Source organism: Dipteris shenzhenensis, chromosome 23 (assembly GCF_047967505.1).
Source record: "Dipteris shenzhenensis isolate YYH24624 ecotype China chromosome 23, Dip_SZ_1.0, whole genome shotgun sequence".
Taxonomy (NCBI): domain Eukaryota; kingdom Viridiplantae; phylum Streptophyta; class Polypodiopsida; order Gleicheniales; family Dipteridaceae; genus Dipteris; species Dipteris shenzhenensis.
The window spans coordinates 49,910,677-49,932,142 of record NC_141618.1 but is presented as its reverse complement, the minus strand read 5'-3'; the positions used below and the strand labels follow the sequence as shown (position 1 = coordinate 49,932,142).

General features: G+C 45.5%; 1 protein-coding gene across 3 annotated transcripts in view; it reads right to left on the bottom strand.

Moving 5' to 3' along the window:
- Positions 1 to 21,466, bottom strand: part of LOC147887491 (carbon catabolite repressor protein 4 homolog 5-like) — a 41,732-nt gene that overhangs the window by 781 nt on the left and 19,485 nt on the right. For all 3 annotated transcript variants that reach the window (XR_015543232.1, XM_087394784.1, XM_087394785.1), the window contains one exon: positions 13 to 97. Coding sequence is in view for 2 of the 3 variants with exons in the window: in XM_087394784.1 (XP_087250910.1) it covers positions 13 to 97 (85 nt within the window). In the remaining variant the exon portion in view is untranslated. The remainder of the gene's footprint in view (positions 1 to 12; positions 98 to 21,466) is intronic.

Sequence of the window (21,466 nt, the reverse complement as noted above, 5' to 3'; positions counted from 1 at the left end):
AAATCAGACTACCTTCACTGGAAGTCCTCGGTTCATCATGAGTGTCTCAATTGGTACTGTATCTAATACTTTTACTGGTTTTAGTCCATCTGAGTACCTGAAAGTATAATAAACATAAACAGAATCGCAATGGCTACAATTCCTTGAAAAGGATCTAATCCCAAAACATACACGCGCACACATACAGATACAATACAACACTGAAATAAATGCATTAAAAGCTAAGGTACACAACATACAACAATAGGTACCAAAAGGAACATCATAGCAACATTAATATCTAAAACATAGAACAACATTATTGACATCTGCATTACTGACAAAGGTATACACCGCCATGTGACAGCTGAAGCAAAAACTCCATCAATCTTTCATCCTTTCCTCTATCTCCCCACAAATAAAGCAGTGCTTCCCCTGAAATCTTGACCTCCTTGCTGCTCGGAAATGCAGCCAACAGTGAGGCACAAGCTCCCTCTTTGATCCTATCTTCATTGCTGCTATTAGGGCAGCCAATTGGTGAAGACCTTTGAGCTTTTTCTGCTGCATTCAGCCTCTTGCTTTCCTGTTCAAAATCCTCCTGAATGAAGGCCAAATCTCGGCTGAGGTGCTGCTTCAAACTTCTCACAAACTGGTTAAGTAATCAGCCCAGAAGTGGCTCCTTTTATAGGGCCAATGTCCCCCCAAACCAACCGCCCCAGACCCCTCAGTCTATGGGGTCGTGCATGGTTTGTTGGATCTGACCAGGCCAGGCCACGTGGCATCCAGCCACTGGCCCAGGCTATTCTTTGCTCCAATAGCAACCATTTCAGGTCTCTTTCTGACCCTGATCTGCCGCCCTGGAGTCGCACATCTGCCCAGGTCATTTCACTTCTCTGCTGGCTCTGTTCCAGCCATGGTATAGCCCCGTACTGCATGCTGCAGCCCTCCCTACTGCCCCAGACAGAGGTGCCTGCAACCTCTCTGCTGGCTCTGTTCCAGCCATGGTATAGCCCCGTACTGCATGCTGCAGCCCTCCCTACTGCCCCAGACAGAGGTGCCTGCATGCTGGTTCCACATCATCCCGAGCTATCACGCCTGGCCCTATCTGCTCCAGGATATTCACACAGACTTGCAGATGCTCCAAATTGCTCCAGGTGGCTGCGCCTTCACTCAGCTCCTGAAACATTCCATGCATCCTCCAATGACATCTAGGTAAGCTCCTGTGTGCTGCCCACATGGCAGCCTATTCGCTGCCCATGTGACAGCCCCATCTTCATTGTTTTCTGTATGAGTTTGCTGTCCACTGTCCCCGCATTAGCAAACCACCTTGGTACACAGGTCTATCTTTGGTAGCACCAGATGGCACCACCAACTTCAGCCACGTTCCCGCCAGTGATCTGAAGCAATCAAATTGGCAACATCCTCGAGCTGTCCCCCTCACTCAAGGCCTGTTTCAACCCATCCTTCCTTTGACAACGTCTGCAACCACACAACCATTTCGAGAAATGGAATCCAAGTGGCTCGTCCACCTAGATCTCCCATTGATGTGCTCCTGTATTGTATCTCCTGCATCCATGCTCATGCCGTAGAGCTCCATCTCAAGGTCAACCATCCTCACATTATTGTTCGTCTCGTACAAGTTCCTCAATGTGGTCCACACAACAAAGGAAGTGTTTGCCATTAGAATGTGAGGGAGTACCACATCCACTGTGGTGCCAATAATAATGGCCAAGGCCTCTGCATCAAGCAGCCAATCTCTCACTAAAACAAGATTTGCCAGTACAATAACCATAGCCGTAGTCGTCATTGATGAACTCATGGTCTACTGAGGCATAAACTCCACTCATAATCTCCCATGTCAACCTCAACACCGGATGGTTCTAGACATTCATCTTCCACAATGGGTGATTTATCCCATCCAACATGCCCGTCTCCCCAAAGTTAGGAATAGGACATCTCACTACCATGACAACAAACTAAAAGAGATAGAGACAGAAATGTTGTACACCTACCTAAATCTGAGTCACCCTTCTTCTCACAAGGGCACTAGTCCTTCAGATGTAGAAGCTAATCCCAAAAAGAAAGAAAGAAAGAAAGACAAAAAGAAAAGAAAGAAAGTCTATTAATGTCCACGGGAGACCAACAGGTCTATGGGACAGCACAGAACCAACTAATACATCATCTTAGGGAGGGCACATGGCAGCTCCCCATAGAGTGCAAAAGCAGCTCCATTTATTTAGAGTAACTACATGTAATAAAGCATATTTTTGGCCATACAGTAGTTTAAGACTGAGAGTCTTTTGGTTTGGATTTGAATTGCTATGCCTCCACGGTAGACTGCCCATTTTCCATCCTTCCTTGCAGATCTAACCTTATTCAGTCACTTGTTCTTCAGTTGAGCTCGTGTGAGCTTCTCAGCTATCCATACCTTTGTCCCTTTCAGCTTATGTGATTGGCGGAGAATCTTGGCTCATAGTTTACGTGACTTGAAAGTGATGATAGCATGTCCTTTGGAATGTTTGATGTTAGTTGCTACCTCTTCATCATCATCATCATCATTCCATTCAATGTTGGGCCTGGCTGCTTTGACCTGTGCTAAAGTTTCACTAAAAGAGTCCTCATCCTTCTACCACTTTTCAGGAAGTCCTTGCACGTCTGGCTTCATGCTCCTTAATCTCTTCTTGAATGTCAATTTTACTCAACTTCCACACTGACTTCCTTCTTGATTATTTATACTTCAGTGTGAATGAAGTCTTTCACTGTGGATACTAGTTGAGTGGGTAGGGAAGCCTTACATGCCTTCACAATTTCATCTATGATTGCCTGCTTGCCAGGCAGTTCGAAAAACTGAAGTTTAGCTGTCACAGCTGCTACCAATTGCATCTTTAAGTCACAAACCTCTAGCTGTAAATAAAAAATCTGCTCATCATGACCAATGATAGGCTGATTTAAACCTCCTTTATAATATGTTTGAGTATATGGGGAAGGCGTCTTAGCTGCACCTGTGGAGTACTGTATTCGATTAGTTGGAGTCGCTGGTGTAGAAAGGAGGAGTGGGGATTTGGATTTCGAGGAGAGGCTACGCCACTCCATACTGGCCATATCTACACGACCCCAAGCTAACTAACCCCCGAAATAGGCCAGGGCTTTCAGCCCAGTTCAGGGTTAGTTTGCTGGTACTGGCGCTTCTGTATCGAATTGCTAGGTGGATTGTTGAGAGGCTAGGTAGAGTGCTGAGAGTCTAGGCGGGGGCTAAGAGCGCTGACCGGAGCTGTTTGTTGCTGAAATACGGTACGCGATACGGGATAAGAGATAGGGATACACTGAAGCTGACAACGAGGCTACGCTGACGATGAGGCTACGCTGACGAAGAGACTACGGTGGGATACACTACGGTACGAGATGGGCTACGTTGACGTTGACGATGACAATTGACGACTATGCTGACATTGACGACGAGGGCTATGTGGACGAGACGATGCAGACGACAGCTAACGCTGATTGACGACAAGGGTAAAGGAATGGGTAAAGGGAAAAAATGGGCAGAGGAATGAAAAAAGGTCGTCCTTCCCAAGGTCCTTTCCTTCAAAGATCACACTACTTGTGAACTACCATCAAGGCTCTGATACCATGTTAGAATAGAAAAGGCAACAGAGGGCATACACAATAGAAGACTAACCCTATTAGAGTTACATTTGTTGGATATGTGGAGGTTAAAGGTCACTGTGCCTTTACCCCGGTTATGTACAATACTCAAACACATATATAAATGAATGAAAAAGAAGATTAGGGTGTTCTGCACCCACCAAAACTTGTGTGGCTCTCTGTTTCTCTCTCTCCCTCTTCTGTTCTTGCTTCTATTGAGAGCACTCTCAACTGGTATCAAAGCCCGGGTAATCTAGCTAAGCGTGCGTGAATGCTTGAAGCTCAGCAGCTCTGTGGGAGGAAGGAGAAGCTCTGTGGGAAGCTTTGTGGGTGACTTTACTTGCATCCGAGTGTGCAGAGACCTTGGAGGAACCTTTGGAAAAGTCACTTTGGCTTTGCGAAGTGGTTTTGAGAGCCTGTTAAGTGGTTTCAAAGAAAAAGTCGTTTTTTGAGCTTTTCCCTGTTCCGTTCGATGACAGAGACTCCATATTGACTTGTAGAGGCAACTATTGCTTGCTTTTAGTATCCACTTCACTTCAGGAGCTTAGAAACACCTTCATTCTTGAATCTGGGGTCATTTCATTGGATTTCTGACTCACTGTGTCAGTTCCTACGTTTTTCTGTCCGGGTGTTGGAACTCAAGTTTGGAGCAACCATTTGCAGATCTGTCAGTTCCGGTGGACTCAGGAGATCCTAAAACTTCTATGTTGCTCATCATTCGCACTCCGGTGGAGTTTACAAACAGCTCTGTTTCAAAAAACGTTTTTCAGCCCATGTGTTGGACCCAGTGATTGAGACCACGGTTTCCAAAACCGTCTGTCCCATTGCGTTCCGCACGTCCAAATACCCCTACCTATCAGTTCTTGCGCGATTCGGTGGAGGATTTTAAGAGTTGTAGATCTCTGTGTATTCGATTTCGTCTCTCTATTATGCATTTTTCATTCTAAGGTTTTGAAATCTTAGATTTATGCCACATGGCAGTGGATAAGTGTTGACTCCCATTTCTCACTCATCAGTTGGGATTTTGGAGTTCCGACAGAAGAGAGATATTTGCAGATTTTCTTGCCAAGTTCGATTATGTAATAGCGCCCATGTTTTGAGGCATCTCAAGTTCTATTTTTAGTAGCGGTCATTACCGTGGGACCATGATTTCTTGAGCATACCTTATGCAAATCACTCTGGTTGCAGTTTGAGCAGTGTGCGCTCATTCGTGGTGTGCATTTGGTTGCAGTGGATGATTTATAAGCCATTTGAATGCATTGCGGTCCTTATTGGATGCGCTTATAGGCCCAAATTGCCTTGTGGGATACTATTTTTATGGACGCTTTGCACATGGATGCTATTTTATGCTGAGGGACAGCTTTGACACATTGCAGGTGATGCACTGATAGTGCTATGCTCTCTTGGATGAGATATTATTAATGCATATGCCAATGGACGGTGTTTGTGCTTGAGTCATTTGGCACTTATTGGCATTTTGGATTGCCATTGCAGTTGGCATTTTCTTTTGGGCCAGATTTGCTCATATGGATGTATAGTATATGCACATGAGTCAGATGCTTTGAGACATGAGTTTCGGTGATATTTCACTCTATTGTGGCACACATTTGGGTGCACCTGGTATTTGGTGTGATTCTCTCTCGTATGCACTAGCATTTGGGATTTTGTTTTATTTGCATTATGGCATCCTCTTCCATGTCTGAAAAGGAGTTTTTCAACATTAAAAAGTTTGATGGGACAAACTTTTCTTTGTGGAAAGAACAGATAAGGGATGTGCTTATTCAAAAGAAGCAGATTAAACCCTTGGCAGGGATTGAAGCTAAGCCTGCAAATATGTCTGAGGATAATTGGAATATGTTGGATGCATTAGCAAAGTCTACTATTAGACTTCATCTTGCAAAGTCAGTTAATTTCACAGTAGTAAATGAGCAGACTACGGAAGATTTGTGGAAGAAACTCTGTGCCACTTATGAAAAGGAAACTGCCTCTAATAAAGTTTACCTCATGAAGAGGTTGTTTGAGCTGCAGATGAAGGAAGGGGTCTCCATTGCTTCTCACTTGAATGAATTCAATATTATTTTCAACCAGCTTCACACTCAGAAGATGAATTTTGATGCAGAGACTAAGGCAATATTTCTCTTATGTTCATTGCCATCCTCATGGGATACCTTCCGTACAGCTGTCAGTAACTCTGCACCTGGTGGAGTACTGAAATTTGATGATGTTGTGGGTAGCTTGTTGACCAAGGAGATTAGACGGAAGTCTATGGACGGCAATAAGCAGGATGCAACCTTAAATGTGCAAAGGGACAGATCACAGTTCAGGGGGAAGTCCCAAGAAAGAGGAAAGTCTCGTAGCAAATCCAGGGCACGGAACATTGAGTGTTACCACTGTGGCAAGAAGGGCCATATGAAAAAGGATTGCTACAAGCTAAAAAGAGAGCAAAAGGATAAGAAAAAGAATGCAAATTGGGGTGCAAATCGAAAGGAAGAGAGTCCAAGGGAGGACAAAGAAAAAGTGAAGATCGAGGAGATCAATGCAGTCACACATGATAGTGACAATGATGTTCTCTTCATGTCTAGTTTATCTGCAGAGTTGCTTACCACTTCAGATGATGCATATTCCCAGGATTGGATTTTGGATTCTGGTGCTTCATTCCATGTTACTCCCCATAGGGAATGGTTCTCCACTTATGACAGTGGAAAGACAGGTTGTGTGCATCTTGGAAATGACTATGCATGTGACATAGTGGGAGTAGGTGACAAAGTTTTCTTTTGCAAATGGGTCTGCATTTATTTTGTAACATGTGAGACATGTGCCTAAGTTAACCAAGAGTCTTATTTCAGTGGATCAGCTAGATGATGCTGGTTTTCACACCACTTTTGGCTTTCAGAGTTGGAAAATTCAAAAGGGCTCTATGCTTTTGGCCAGGGGTGCCAAGTGTGGGACTTTGTATCCCTTACATGTATCAGGGGTATTTGATCGTGTTGTTACAATAACCGAGCAGCCAGGCACTTCTTTGTGGCATTGTAGGTTGGGACACATGAGCCAGAATGGAATGAAACTCTTATGCCGTTTGGGTTATGTACCGCATTTGAGTTTCTCCGAATTTGAATTTTGTGAGCACTGTCTCTATGGGAAGCAGACTAAATCAGCCCATAAAAGAAGGGGAAAGAAAGAGTTTGAAAAGCTTGATTTGGTGCATTCAGACGTATGTGGTCCCATGCCTACACGGTCATTAGGCGAGGTTGAATACTATGTGACATTCATTGATGATGCAACTAGGAAAGTGTGGGCTTATGCTATAGCTCGGAAGAGTGATGTGTTCCAAGTATTTCAGAAATGGCTGGCCTTGGTTGAGAATCAGTCAAGTAGAACGCTTAAATGCCTACGGACTGATAATGGTGGAGAGTATCTCTCTCATGACTTTCAGCATTTCTATGATACACGTGGGATTAAGAGAGAGCTCACATCCCCTCGTACTCCAGAGAAAAATCCAGTTGCAGAAAAGATGAACCGTACCATTCAAGAAAGGTTGCAATGCATGCTTTCCAATGCAAGTCTTTCTGGTGGTTTTTGGGCTGAGGCAATGAAGACTGCAGTGCATGTGATCAATAGATCACCTATTAAGAGTTTGGATGGTGGTATTCTTGAAGAGGCATGGAGTGGCAAGAAGCCCTCTTACTCTCATTTGTGTATATTTGGGTGTGAGACATATGCACATGTGCCAAAAAAGCTTCGAAGGAAGCTAGATCCTAAGTCTAGGAAATGCATCTTTCTGGGTTATGGTAAAAGTGGAGAGATGGGCTATCGTCTCTGGGATCCAGAAGCAAAGAAGATCATACGCAGCCATGATGTAGTCTTCAATGAGAAGAAGATGCATAACGCATTCATGAGGGATGTGGAAATAAGGAGGATCACTTTCCAGGATGTGAATGCACCCACATATGTTGATAGACAGCAAACTGTCCATGCACTAAATGTGCAAGAAATGGTACCACCAAATACTCCCACATGTATACAATCAAGGGTAGATGATGGATCATCTATTGGTGGAAATGATGAGCCAAATGTGGCTGATATGCAGATGGGACAGCAAGCTAAAATGCCCTTGAGAAGATCATCTAGAGTGTCTAGACCACTTGATAAGTTTGTTCCAAGGGTAGACTATGTGATGCTTACTGATTCCGGGGAGCCTTCTTGCTACGGAGAGGCTATGATGCGCGAGGATCAACGCAAGTGGGAGTATGCTATGCAATCAAAGATGAGTTCACTTATGAAGAATAAGACTTGGGACTTGGTTTCTTTACCACATGGAAAGAAAGCATTGCCATGTAAATGGGTCTACAAAATGAAGGTCACAGGTGATGATATGCCTAGGTACAAGGCCCGTTTGGTCGCTAAAGGGTTCAAGCAAGAGAAGGGTGTGGACTTTGATGAGATATTCTCTCCGGTTGTGAAGATGACCACACTTAGATGCATGCTTGGACTAGTGGCATCAGAGGATATGGAGCTTATGCAGATGGATGTCAAGACAGCTTTCTTGCATGGGGATTTGCATGAGGAAATTTACATGGTGCAGCCGGAAGGCTTTGAAGAAAAGGGCAAAGAGCATTTAGTTTGCAAGCTGAAGAAGAGTCTCTATGGTCTTAAGCAAGCACCTAGAGAATGGTATCAGAAGTTTGATGCTTTCATTCGGTCCCAGGGTTTTAGAAGGAGTAAAATCGCTCACTGCCTCTATACTAAAAGAGCTAAGGATAATAGCCTGATAGTCTTGGCACTATATGTGGATGATATGCTATTGGCTAGCAAGAATACTTATGAGCTAGATGCATTAAAGGCCAAGTTGCATGAGGCCTTTGATATGAAGGATTTGGGATTTGCAGGTCATATTCTTGGTATGCGCATCACGCGTGATCGGAGTAGGAAACTCCTTTGGCTTTCACAAAAAGAGTATGTTACAAAAGTATTGCAGCATTTCAATATGGAGGGGGGGAAGGCAGTGAGTACTCCATTGCCTCCATATGTGAAACTAAGTCATACAGATAGTCCCAAATTAGACGAGGAAAGGGCCATGATGGCCAAGGTTCCTTATGCATCAGCAGTTGGGAGTCTTATGTATGCTATGATAGCTACTAGACCAAACATTGCATTTGCAGTGGGAGTTGTTAGCCGGTATATGGCTAATCCAGGAAAGAGGCATTGGGAGGCAGTTAAGTGCATCATGAGGTACATGAAGGGTACCAAGGAGATGTGCATCTGCTTTGGTAGAGGAGACATGCGTGTACTTGAGTACACAAATTCAGACTATGCAGGGCATGTGGATAGTAGGAGATCCACTTCTGGTTATGTGTTCACCTTTGCAGGTGGTGCAGTGTCGTGGATGTCTCACGCATAGAAGTGCGTTGCTTTGTCTACCACAGAGGTTGAGTATGTTGCAGCCACAGAGGGTTGCAAGGAGGCTATATGGCTTGATCGGCTAGTGGGAGATTTGGGGATTCATACAGGTGTACCGACATTGCATAGTGATTCCATGAGTGCTATTCAGCTAACACGGAATCCGGTCTTTCATGCAAAGACCAAACACATTGAGGTCAGGTACCATTTCATCAGAGAGGTACTTGAGGACAAGCGCATAGAGCTTGTCAAGGTTCATACAGATGATAACCCTACAGATATGCTGACAAAGAGTCTACCTAGTCTGCGGTTTGAGTATTGTCGTGTATTGATGGGCATTGGATAGTATGCTCACTGGTTGTTCTCCCTTAAAGGCACATTGTCCTTTAAGTGGGAGGTTGTGGGGATTAAAGGTCACTGTGCCTTTACCCCGGTTATGTACAATACTCAAACACATATATAAATGAATGAAAAAGAAGATTAGGGTGTTCTACACCCACCAAAACTTGTGTGGCTCTCTATTTCTCTCTCTCCCTCTTCTGTTCTTGCTTCCGTTGAGAGCACTCTCAGGATATTGCCTACGACGATTTTGTTCTTCCATGCAATTGACACGTGGAACTTTGATTGTAACACCTTGCAGTGCCTGGTTGGCCTTGTAAGGTGGTCACCAAGAGAATTGATCTGGAGCAATCCTAGGAGCCAATGATGGGGTGGTTCTAGTAGCAGGCATCCATCTACTTCATGGTGACGCTTTTACTATAGAGAGCAGATCGATTTGCTTTAGTTGTAGTTTTACAGATTCTAAACATGCACATTAGCTTTTTGGTCAAGTTCCTCCACATAATGTTGATCGGTCTCTTCTTGTGAGTTCCAACAAGGTCTGTAGACCTGAGGAGATAGTCATGAGACACAATCGACTTATGCTAATGTTGTTTTAGTTTGCAATACACTACTTTGCCAGTTTGTGTCAATCTGCTATAGTCCATCAATTTGGCTCTCCCATGCTTAAGAAATCTTTTCCATCTCTCCTGCTTTTCTACAATTGGTGTCAGAGCAACAACAAGAGGGTCTAGGAGTGATTGCCAGGATTGTCACAAAGTTTTCACTATAAAAAGGGTACCTAGAGGGGTTAAAAAGAAAAACCCAACCCCAAACCTTAGGTCTACCCTAGATTACCCAAGGGTCAACTAAACCCACCCTTTAATTTTTGGGACAACCACCCAACGTAGGCAGCCCAAATGAAAAAAGGGCGCACCTTTTCAACGCCCATGCAGATTTTCGTCATTTCGCTCAGCCTACCTGCGCAGCCCTTAGCCATTTCGCTGCCCTGCTCCACTCGCCATGTGTAGTCTTAGCCTCGCCAGTTTTTAGGCCTTGTTTCCTGCCAGCCTGCAGCGTGAAAACAGAGCCAGCCGGCCTTTTCTGCCACAAATCAACCTGCAGCCTTGGAAGCCCGCCATTTCTGCTGCGATCCAGCCTACAACCAGCTTTCGCCATTGACAGCCTGCCTCCCCCCCTTCTGTTTCGCCAGTCTTTCCTGACATCAGCAGCCTGGTGCGCCAGCCCCTATCGCGATCCAAAATTGGGTACCTTGCAGCCTGTTGCGCCATAGACAACCTGCCCCTTTGTGGCGCTACATGCCAGGTGGAGTCTTTCCATTCTACTTCTAAGGATTCTCTTGTCATTATCAAATTACAGCAAATGAAAGACGCTTCCTTAAAGCATGGAAACCCCTGGTAATTCACCCGGCATTTCAAGGACACCTCAGGCATTATCTACCACACAATATCGTGTTCAGATTGCACAACCAACCCATTTCGGAGCTATTGCATCATGGATCTTCTGTGTCACGTGCCCTCCTAGTGATTTGGACCACATCCTATACCTTCTGTGTGAGGCACCTCAGTTACATTACTTCCTCAACACAGTACAGGTTGTGTTTCCACGAGACACGAAGATACCCAGAACCCGATATTCCTCAAGAGTTTGCTGTCCATCTTTGGAGAGAATTTTACCCCTCACCTTCGGCATCTCCTGTGTACTCTCCACCTCCTTCAGCTCCCAAATATCCTCCTATACAGGTTGTACCTTCCCCATGACAGTATTTACACTCCGAAGGCACTCCTCCTCTTGGATATCCTCCACTTCCAACAGCAGCTCCTTATCCCTTCTCAAATCCGTGGACTCTGCAACCTACTCCTGTCCTCTCACGAGCAGTAACACCACTTTCGGCATCACCAGTGTTACCTCAGACAAGACCTCCTTTACCAGACTTCCATCCTGCCTCGCCTACCCCCTCCAACATGAGCAACCTCAGGGAGCAGCCCGAATCCTCTTTCAGGAATGGTACAAACTAGAGTGCAAGTTCGTGCTTTTCTCACAGGGATCTCCCATATGTCGCAACGCTCGCGTGAAGCCTCTCCATAGATCAAAGACTCAAGTCCAAAAAAGACCCCTGAAGTCAACATACAAGGCAAAACATTACTGCAACTTCAAATTTCCCAGCTTCAGGACAGCATCTCCGACTTGGTCCAGAAAGTTCAACAACTTCAAGATTCTCGCAGTACCACACATACAGAGGATGGCATGACGCAACCAGACGACTATGCAGATTCATTTCCACTAGAGGTAGAAAACACTGAACTACGTGCCCTCTACCGTTTACTTCAAGCTTCCAAAACTAAAAGACTTGACATCAAACTTCCGAAAGCCTACACTGGTCAACGCAATCGCCGAACAGTTGACCAATGGCTCGCAAAAATGCGCATGTATTTTGATACTGTTGACCTCACTGAAGGCAAAAAGATCGCCTTGGCAGCCTTCCTCCTCAAGGATACAGCTTTTCTATGGTGGCAACGACGCTTAAAGGACGGCAAAAGTGTGTTAACATGGGAATGTTTTGAACACGTGCTCCGTAAGCAGTTCATACCTGCCAATATGGACTTCCAAGCACGTTCAAAACTCCGACAGTCTGATTCCTACATCTCTCAGTTCACCACATTGCTGCTGGAGATTGATGATTTAACTGAGGATGATCGCTTTCATGCTTTCATCCCATATCTAAATCCCTCGTTACGCATTGATGTCCTTAAAGCAAACATCACCACCACAGTTAACGCTATTGCTTACGCAGAGCGCATTACAGATTTCCAAAACACATGGAAGCAGAGTGCTAATCGCACACAGAACTCTACTATGGCCAAAGGTGCTCGCCCTCAAGATAACACCAGGTTTCAAAAAAACTCCGGTAATCAAGGTCAGCAACAGTCTCAAGATCCCCAGAAGTCTCAGAAATCATATGCTGGATTCCAACAGAAGCACTCCTTCAAGGATCGCGTCTCTTTTTCTTCACAAAGTCATCACCGACATCCCAACATAAAGGTGCGGCCACTGACAAGAAGAACAACTCCAGCACAAAAGGACTTTGTACCATCTGTACAGGCGACCATAGATGGTTCGATTGTCCCAAGCGACCAAAGCAAAATTCCAATATGCAACCTAGCACTTCTCAAACAGAAGATGCTACCCTAGCACAAGACAAGAAAGGCAAAGCTGTTCGAATGGCAAATACCATCCACCTGAGCCTTGCCAGCAACCCCGAACCTCCCCTCGCCACTCAAGTACTTTGTATTCAAGGATTAATTCGTGGAACAACGGTCACTATCCTCGTCGACAGTGGCTGCTCTCATAACTTCCTAGCTAGTTCTATGGTCGACAAGCTTCGGTTGACCACCAGTCCTAGTCTCATGGATTATCACATTGAACTCGCAAACGGAACTACCTTCTTGTGCAACACCAGGATCAAAAACTTGTCTTTTCGCATCCAACATTATACGGACAAGTTGAACTTCGACATCATGCCTCTTTCTCGGTACGATGTCATACTTGGATAACAATGGCTCTACGACTATGATCCATCAATCAGTTTTCGCAGCCATACTATCCAATTTGTCCACCAGGGAAAACTTATTGAGTTAACTAGTTCTAGGGACTCTCCTTCAACCCCAGTTGCCTCTGCCCTACAAGTAAAGAAGTGGGTTCGTAAACGTCAAGTAAAGACTTCACTTCTGTTGGTAACGGCAGTAGAGGAGACACCAACAAAGGATCCTCCTGAATACCTCAACCAACCTTTTTTCCAGCCCTACCTGGATATTTTTTCACAAGAATTGCCAAACCAGTTACCACCTCGACGACCAGTGGATCACCCAATCAAACTTATTCCCGACAGTAATCCACCGTCGAAACCTCCTTATCGGGTTTCTTACACTCAAAATGAAGAAATCCAAAGACAAGTCACCGAACTACTCGACAAAGGTCACATTCGACTCAGTCGCAACCCTTTCGGATCTCCTGTACTACTTGTGGAGAAAAAGAATAAGTCAATGCGCCTCTGCATCGACTACCGGGCCCTCAACAAGCTCACTATCAAAAACAAGTATCCATTGCCTCGCATCGATGACCTCTTCAATCAACTTCTACATGCAACACAATTCTCAAAGATTAATCTTCGTTCAAGTTATCATCAAATTCGCATACGAGAAGGTGATGAGTACAAGACAGCTTTTCGAACAAAGTATGGACACTATGAATGTTTGGTCATGCCTTTTGGGTTAAACAATGCCCCGGCAACATTCATGACACTCATGAACGACATCTTCAGGCCTTTCCTCGATAAGTTCATCATCGTTTACCTCGATGACATCCTCGTTTTCAGCAGATCCCTACATGAGCACAAACAACATCTTCACCAAGTTTTTGAAGTTCTCCGTGCAAATTCTCTCTACATCAACATTGAGAAGAGTGAGTTTTTCAAGACCCAACTCGAATATTTGGGACATGTTATGTCAGCTCAAGGCATCTCTGTGGATCCCAAGAAGGTTGAGGTAATCCGAAACTGGCCTACTCCTAAGAATGTTCATGATGTCCGCTCTTTTCTCGGATTGGCAAACTTCTACCATACAAAGGTCTATCAGTTTTCCGAAATTGCAGCTCCTATGTCCGAATTATTGAAAAGCACAGCAGTTTTTCAGTGGCTTCCCGAAACCGAGTATAGTTTCCAACAACTCAAGCAAGCACTCACTACCACACCAGTTATGGCTATTGCTGACCCAAACCTTCCGTTTGAGGTCATGACCGACGCTTTCGACATCGCTACAGGAGCAGTCTTGATGCAAGAAGGCAGAGTTATTGCTTTTGACAGCCATAAACATTCCGATATCCAAACCCGATACCCGGTTTATGATAAGGAGTTTCTTGCCGTTGTACATGCTTATCGCTCTTGGAAACATTATCTCATGGGAGCCGACTCGGTGGTCAAGACAGACCATCACTCTCTAAAGTATATCTTTACTCAGCCAGTCATGAACGCTCGAGATCTGGACGACTCCGACGCTACTTGGCAATCTGATGAAGACTTACAGCAGTACCCTGACATTTTACAGCAGTATTTTCAGAATTTACAGTGATATTTTCTACATTAGTTCATTATCTCCACCAGGGTCTTATTTTGAGTGGGAGGGGATATCACGATCTGTGACGTATTCCTTTCTCTATATCTAGACTTATGGATGGTTTGATGAATGGACACTTGTGGAAGGGTATGCCCTTTCGACGGGACACTTCCTATGAGGCACAACCCTTCACAAGAGACATTCTATTGAAGAGACATTCCTATTGTAATGTACCCTCTCATCAAGGGTCACACCCTTCACAAGGGGTACACACCTCTTCATGCACATACACTTTGGAGTACACACCTTTTCATGTGTGACTCTTCACTCTCTATATAAGAGAGGCCCAATTGTATGGATGAGACACTACAGATACCCTGCAGACATTCAAGCAATACAATTATTCCTTGTTCTCTGCTATTTCAGTCTCCTTTCTGTTCCTTAGCAGATTTCTAAATATAGTAAATCTAGGATTTCTTACACAAAAAGCCTAGGCTCCAAGCCTTAAGGGCAGGCACTACATCAATGATGATATGATCAAAATCTAGAATCCAGATAGCTCAAGCCTCAACCTCCTCCTCCCCCTCCTCCTCCTCATCATCCGCTCTGCTGCCTCATCATCATCATCATCATCATTAGTAAGGGTGTCATCAAGCTCATGAAAACCAATAGACTTTTCATGTGTGTACTCCTGTCTCCTGTCTCATCTTGTTAAGCAAACGCAAGTTTGCATTAACAAAGACAAGATCATTCACCCTTTGTGCACTGAGACGGTTCCTCTTCTTTGTATGGATGTGGGCAAAGCTGCTCCACATGCGCTCACAAGAGAAGGAGCTACAACCTTGGCTAAGAATCCCAATGGAAAGCAATTGCAGCTCCGGGGGATCAACTCCATTATCCAACAGCCCCAACTCGAAATCTGAAATTGTAAATCTTATACAATTCATATGTATGGCAAAGGTCATAAAATCTGATAATTATGAATCACTAAAATCTGAAAATTGAAACGAGTTAAGATTACCTGTCATGCTAGGCATCTACCGCCATCAAATATACACTCCTTATTGCAATAATGGGCGAATTGGTCCTTCACTATTCGTCAAGCATCTAGAGTTGGCACCATCTTTTGAAGAGTGAGGTTCCAACCACGGATCACCTCTGCATCACTCTATTGTGCACTTGCCTTGTGTTGAAACTCTGGGTCCAACACAAATGCAGCTGTATGAATGGGAAAGTAATATTGAAGAGTGAGGTTCCAACCACGGATCACCTCTGCATCACTCTATTGTGCACTTGCCTTGTGTTGAAACTCTGGGTCCAACACAAATGCAGCTGTATGAATGGGAAAGTAATATTGTTTCCACCTGCTCACGACCAACTTCTCCAACTCTCTCAACCTGTTGGGATCTTTCTCTAACACTGATATATTTTCTATGATGCGATCCATCCCCTAATATACCTTGCCAATAAAAGACTTATCTCCGTCAACCTTTTTCAGCAACAACACAATCGGCTTACACAAAGCATACAGGTGTGATGCATCAGTGTAAAAGTTGGATACACAAGTCATAGACCAATATCCCAAGGGCCTGCTTAGAAGTAGGCCATGCATCCCACTCTGGGCTTGCCACAACCTATTTGAGTGCAAATGCCTCATTTCAATGAGTCTTTGAAATCTTGTTGGTATTTTCACCATCTGAAACAAGCTGCACAACATTGGATGGACCCAAATATCCCACTGCCTCTACCCACCTATCTTTTGTTGTACTCCACAATCTGTGGACTGTATTAGAGAGAAGATCCTCTAAAATATGCCAAAATTGTGAGAAAAAGCGAGAAAGCAAGAGTGAGCAAGATGGAGAGTGAGCTGAACGTAGTTCACTCCCAAATGTCAACTGAACTGAAGTGAATGAAGTCTGAGTACAAGGAAAGAGATAAGGGTTTTGTCTAAGTAACAAAACCCTATCTAATCACTAATCGTAGTTAGAGATTAGACCGTGGTTAGAGGGAAAAACCTCTAAGAGGGAAAAGTGCCCCTAACTCACTTATTACATTACATTGGCCACTGCCTAGAATATATTTAATAATTCTAACACCCCCTTGCAGTGCCAATGTGGTGTACAAGGTAGTGATCAATCACCAAAAGGATTTAAGTTTAGGGCACTGCGAAATGCCTCAAACTTCTCACGTGGAAGTGCTTTGGTGAAGATGTCTGCAACATTATCATGTGTTGACACATAGATCATACTGATCTCCCCTGCATGCAACTTCTCTCTAACATAATGATAATGAACCTCAATGTGCTTCGTGCGAGCATGAAACACAGGATTCTTTGCCACTACAATAGCACTCTGATTATCAATGAGAATAGGAGTAGGACCCTCCAATATGAGACGAAGATCCACACGAGGAAGTAGCCACTATAGATTGCTTCTTGCTTAGCCAAGAAATGCAAGCATTGCCCAAAAAGAAACAATTACCACTGGTGGACTTCCTGGTATCATAGTCTCCAGCCCAATCTAAATCACTATAAGCATGCATCTGCAAGTCACCCCCCTTGGGAAACATCAAGCCAAAAGACTTTGTGCCTTGCAAATATCTGAAGATGTCCAATGGGACCCCCGGGAGCAGTTCTGGCCCTCCAGGGGCAGCCTAGCTGAGACGCTAGATGAGGTACCTTTCTTTTCCTACACCACACGGATTGGCAAGAGACTTCAGATGGACTTGTCGAGATGGACTCCCTCGAGGGAGAGACACTGGGAGACCCAAAGAATGCCCCAAGATGTTCACTCCAGGTTTTGGACGTGGTTGTGATCCAACTTGCGACCGAGGAAGATTTCTTAGCAGTGCCATTGCTGCTCAGATGGTGTCCTGGAGACTATCCCACACTGCCTATGGAGTTGTTGTAGTGCAGCGAGGATCTGGATGAGAGCCCTCAAGATCATGACACGCATGTAGAGTCTTCACAAAGACTACACCTGGGGGATGGTGGCTTGGTTAACAGAGGGAGGACACGCATTTCAGATTGATGAGATCTGCCTAGCCTACCGGATACAGGGTCAGAGCATTCAAAGAATTGCACTCGACGAGGCAGCCTCCCCTAACACCCTAGCTCCTCCTTCCCCTAGGAAAGACAATGTTTGGGAGGTAGTAGCCAGCATCACGACTTGGAACATTTGGGTGGCTCGCTGCAATCTCGTGATGGGAGAGCACCCAGTTCCACCATCGGCTACCTTGGTTGCCATCTGGCAAGATATCATTTACACTCTATGGTCCACCTGGAAGCGTGGGACTCCAGGCTCCAGGATGACTATTGAGAGGCGTGCTCGTTTCTACAAGGCTTGCCCTGTAAGTGTTTTCTACATTTTCACTCCACGAGGGATTCACTGGCTGTATAGTCTCCCACTTGGCTGTTAGCCCCACTTTCCGAGATCCCCTAGGCAGTGAGCTGGGCTTCTCTGGAGTAGGCCTGTTTTTCTTTCAGCCTTTTCATACTCAGCATCTTCGGGGCTGTTGTCTTGTATGAAATTTTTCAAGCATTAATAGAAGGTTCCTTTCTTTGGAAAAAAAATATATCTGAAGATGCCTTTTACAACCTGCCAATGTGTTGTCTTTGGGCTGTGCATATATCTGCTCACCTGAGATACTGCATAGTGAATATCGGGCCTAGTAATGCACAAGTATATGAGGCATTGAACAGCTTGGCTGTAAAGTGTAACATCCACTGATTCACCTGCATCACACATAGTAAGCTTCAACCCTGGCTCCATGGGAGTGGCAATAGGCTTACAATCATGCATGTTGAACCTATCTAAGATTTTCTACACATACTCCCATCTGGCTTTCTTTTAACCTTGAAAACCCAATCTGCTCACCTGAGATACTGCATACTGAATATCGGACCTAGTAATGCACAAGTATATGAGGCATTGAACAGCTTGGCTGTAAAGTGTAACATCCACTGATTCACCTGCATCACACATAGTAAGCTTCAACCCTGGCTCCATGGGAGTGGCAATAGGCTTACAATCATGCATGTTGAACCTATCTAAGAGTTTCTACACATACTCCCATCTGGCTTTCTTTTAACCTTGAAAACCCACTTGGTAGCAATGGCATGCTTACTTGGTGGCAAATCCACAACATCCCAAGTCTGATTTTTCTCTATAGACCGCAACTCATTGTGCATGGCATGCATCCAATGCACATTATCCTTTGCTTCTTCAAAAGAGTCAAGCTTCTCTTCATCAAGAAGAGTCCTTGCATAAGCTGTCTCAACTGAAAGAGCCCCCCCTGCATGCCTTGCTGCACTACACTTCCAGCCAGGCAATGGGGCCTCAAGCCTACTCTCCCGGAGAGTCTGAAGCAACCAATTCGGGACTGTTTTGGCTGCGTGTATCTCTTGAATCTCTTGCCTGACAACTTCATCCACACCCTGTGGTGGTACAAAATCAGCCAGTGGCTGAATCGGGGCATGTGGATCTGGAGGAGATTGTTGTAAATTCTGAGTTTCAGCAGGGGAACTAAATGCTATAGGAAGCATCTCCTCAAACACATCATCTGAAGAAGATGGAATCTCAAATTCAACATATATATGTGCTGAATTTTCAAAGAATATAACATCTCTACTAACAAAAATCTTGTGTGTAGTAGGATTGTAGAGACGATAGCCTTTGCTTTGTGAACTATATCCCACAAAAATGCATTTAAGTGCCTTATCTGACAACTTGTGTCTAAACTCCACAAGCACGTGGGCATATGCAACACAACCAAAAACTCTGAAATGGTCCACTGAAGGCTTTCTCCCATGCGATGCCTCATAGGTAGGCTTTCTCCCATGCCATGCCTCATAGGTAGTGATTGTCTTCAAAGCCTTTGTAGGAGCCCGATTCAAAATATAGTTGGCACACATGAGGCCTTCAAGCCAAAACCTGTGAGGCAACTTCTTACTTGTAAGCATGCATCTATCCATCTCCATGGCAATGCGATTCTTCCGCTCAACTTTGCCATTCTGTTGAGGTGTAAGCCTCACTGTAAGCTGATGTTTGATGCCTTTCTCCTTCAAAAATGCCTCAAATTCATGACACATATACTCTCCCCCTTGATCTATGTGAAGTGTCTACACCTTGAGTCCTATCTCATTCTCAACCATGGCCACAAAGTGTTTGAAATACATAAACACTTCTGATTTTGCCTTGAGACCATAGACCCAAGTGTAGTTGGTGAAGTCATCTATGAATGTAACAAAATAGATCTGACGCGCGTACGAAAATGTACGAAACTATACGGACGAAATTGACGCGCAATACTCTTTTCAATCCACACCACCTACACATGAACTTGTGAGCACCTCCTTTCTTGGTGTCATAGGTAGATCGACTTGACTCCACCAAAAATCTATTTCGTGAACTCCGCCTTGGGATCAGACTCAAGGATATGGCTTCTTGAAGCCATGGAAGCTTGAAAGAGGGCTGAAGGGCTCAGAGAGAGGGCTGAAGGGCTGAAACTTGAAAGTGGGGGCTGAAGAGGACGGAAGAGAGGGCTGAAAGAGAAGGCTGAAGGAGGGGGCTGAAGGAGGGCTGAAAGAGCGCTGAGAGAGAGGGATGAGAGAGAGGGCTGAAGGAGTGAGGCTGAGCTTTGAAGGAGGACTGAAGGAAGTGGATGTCGAAGCAGGGCTGAAGCAGCCTACAAGAGTGAAAGGAGCGAATGGGGCCAAAGGAGGGCTGAAGGAGGGTATGAGGCTGAATGAGTGGAGGGAGTGCAAGGGTGGAAGAAGATGCAAAATTGCAGTTTGAAAAGCCAAAAGGAGCTGATGGTGCAATTCATGAATTAGGAGAGGGAGCAAAAGTCTGAAACGGCGTGTTTCAAACCTGCTGCAATGTTTCAGACCTGGTCTAAAACATTTCAGCAGCCGTTTCAGACTTCTGAAACGTTTTAGACCAAAAATGGTGTTTCTGGTCAGAGAGTTTTTTGAAACGGCATTTCACACCAAGCTGGGCCTTGAAAGCTGGGCCTTGAAAAAGCAGACGAACATCTGAGAAGTGCCCTACGAGATCTCCAGGTAGAGCGGCGAGCATCCAGTCCCTATCCTGTAACCTGAAAGGGTGGGATCCATGGATGCGAGCAAAGAGCAAAGTCGAGCTCTCCTGCTCAGTATCTTTTTTGAGCTACTGCAACTCGTCTTTTGAGAAAATGATGGTTTCTGCGGCTAGTGGAAGCGGGCGAGGATTGGCTGAAGGCTGAGCCATCGTCAATCGGGGTGGAAAGGCCGACGCGAACACAGTTGAACTCCATCTTACTAAAATGCTGCAAGGAAGGAGAAGGAAGAGGCTGAAGGGAGGAGACACGAAGGGGAGAGAGCTGAGGTAGGCAGGGAGAAGCAGAGGGGAGGAGAAGGCATGAAAGAAGGAGGCGGCGTGAGGATAGGGACAAGGGAAAGGAGGTGGAAGAGGGGCTGAAAGGGGCGGGGGTAGAGGAGACGAGAAGGGGCTGAGAGTAGAGGAGAGGGTAGGAGGGGGTAGGGACTGAGAGAGGGGGCTGTAGAGGGCGGAGTAGAGCTGAGGTAGGCAGGGAGAAGCTGAGGGGAGGAGAAGGCATGAAAGAAGGAGGCGGCGTGAGGATAGGGACAAGGGAAAGGAGGTGGAAGAGGGGCTGAAAGGGGCGGGGGTAGAGGAGACGAGAAGGGGCTGAGAGTAGAGGAGAGGGTAGGAGGGGGTAGGGACTGAGAGAGGGGGCTGTAGAGGGCGGAGTAGAGGCGGGGTGATGGGGCTGTAGAGGGCGGAGTAGGGGCGGGGGTAGGGGCTGAGAGAGGGGGGGCTGGGAGGGCGGAGCAGAGGCGGGGGTAGGGGCAGAGGGGACGGAAGAAAGGACGGGGATAGGGGCGGGGAAGGCGGTGGAGGAGGCGGGGAAAGGGAGCGGGGAAGAGAGGGTAGGGAGGGGGATGAGGGGAGGGAGGAGAGAGGGGCGGGGAAGGGAGGTAGAGCAGCAGCAGGGAA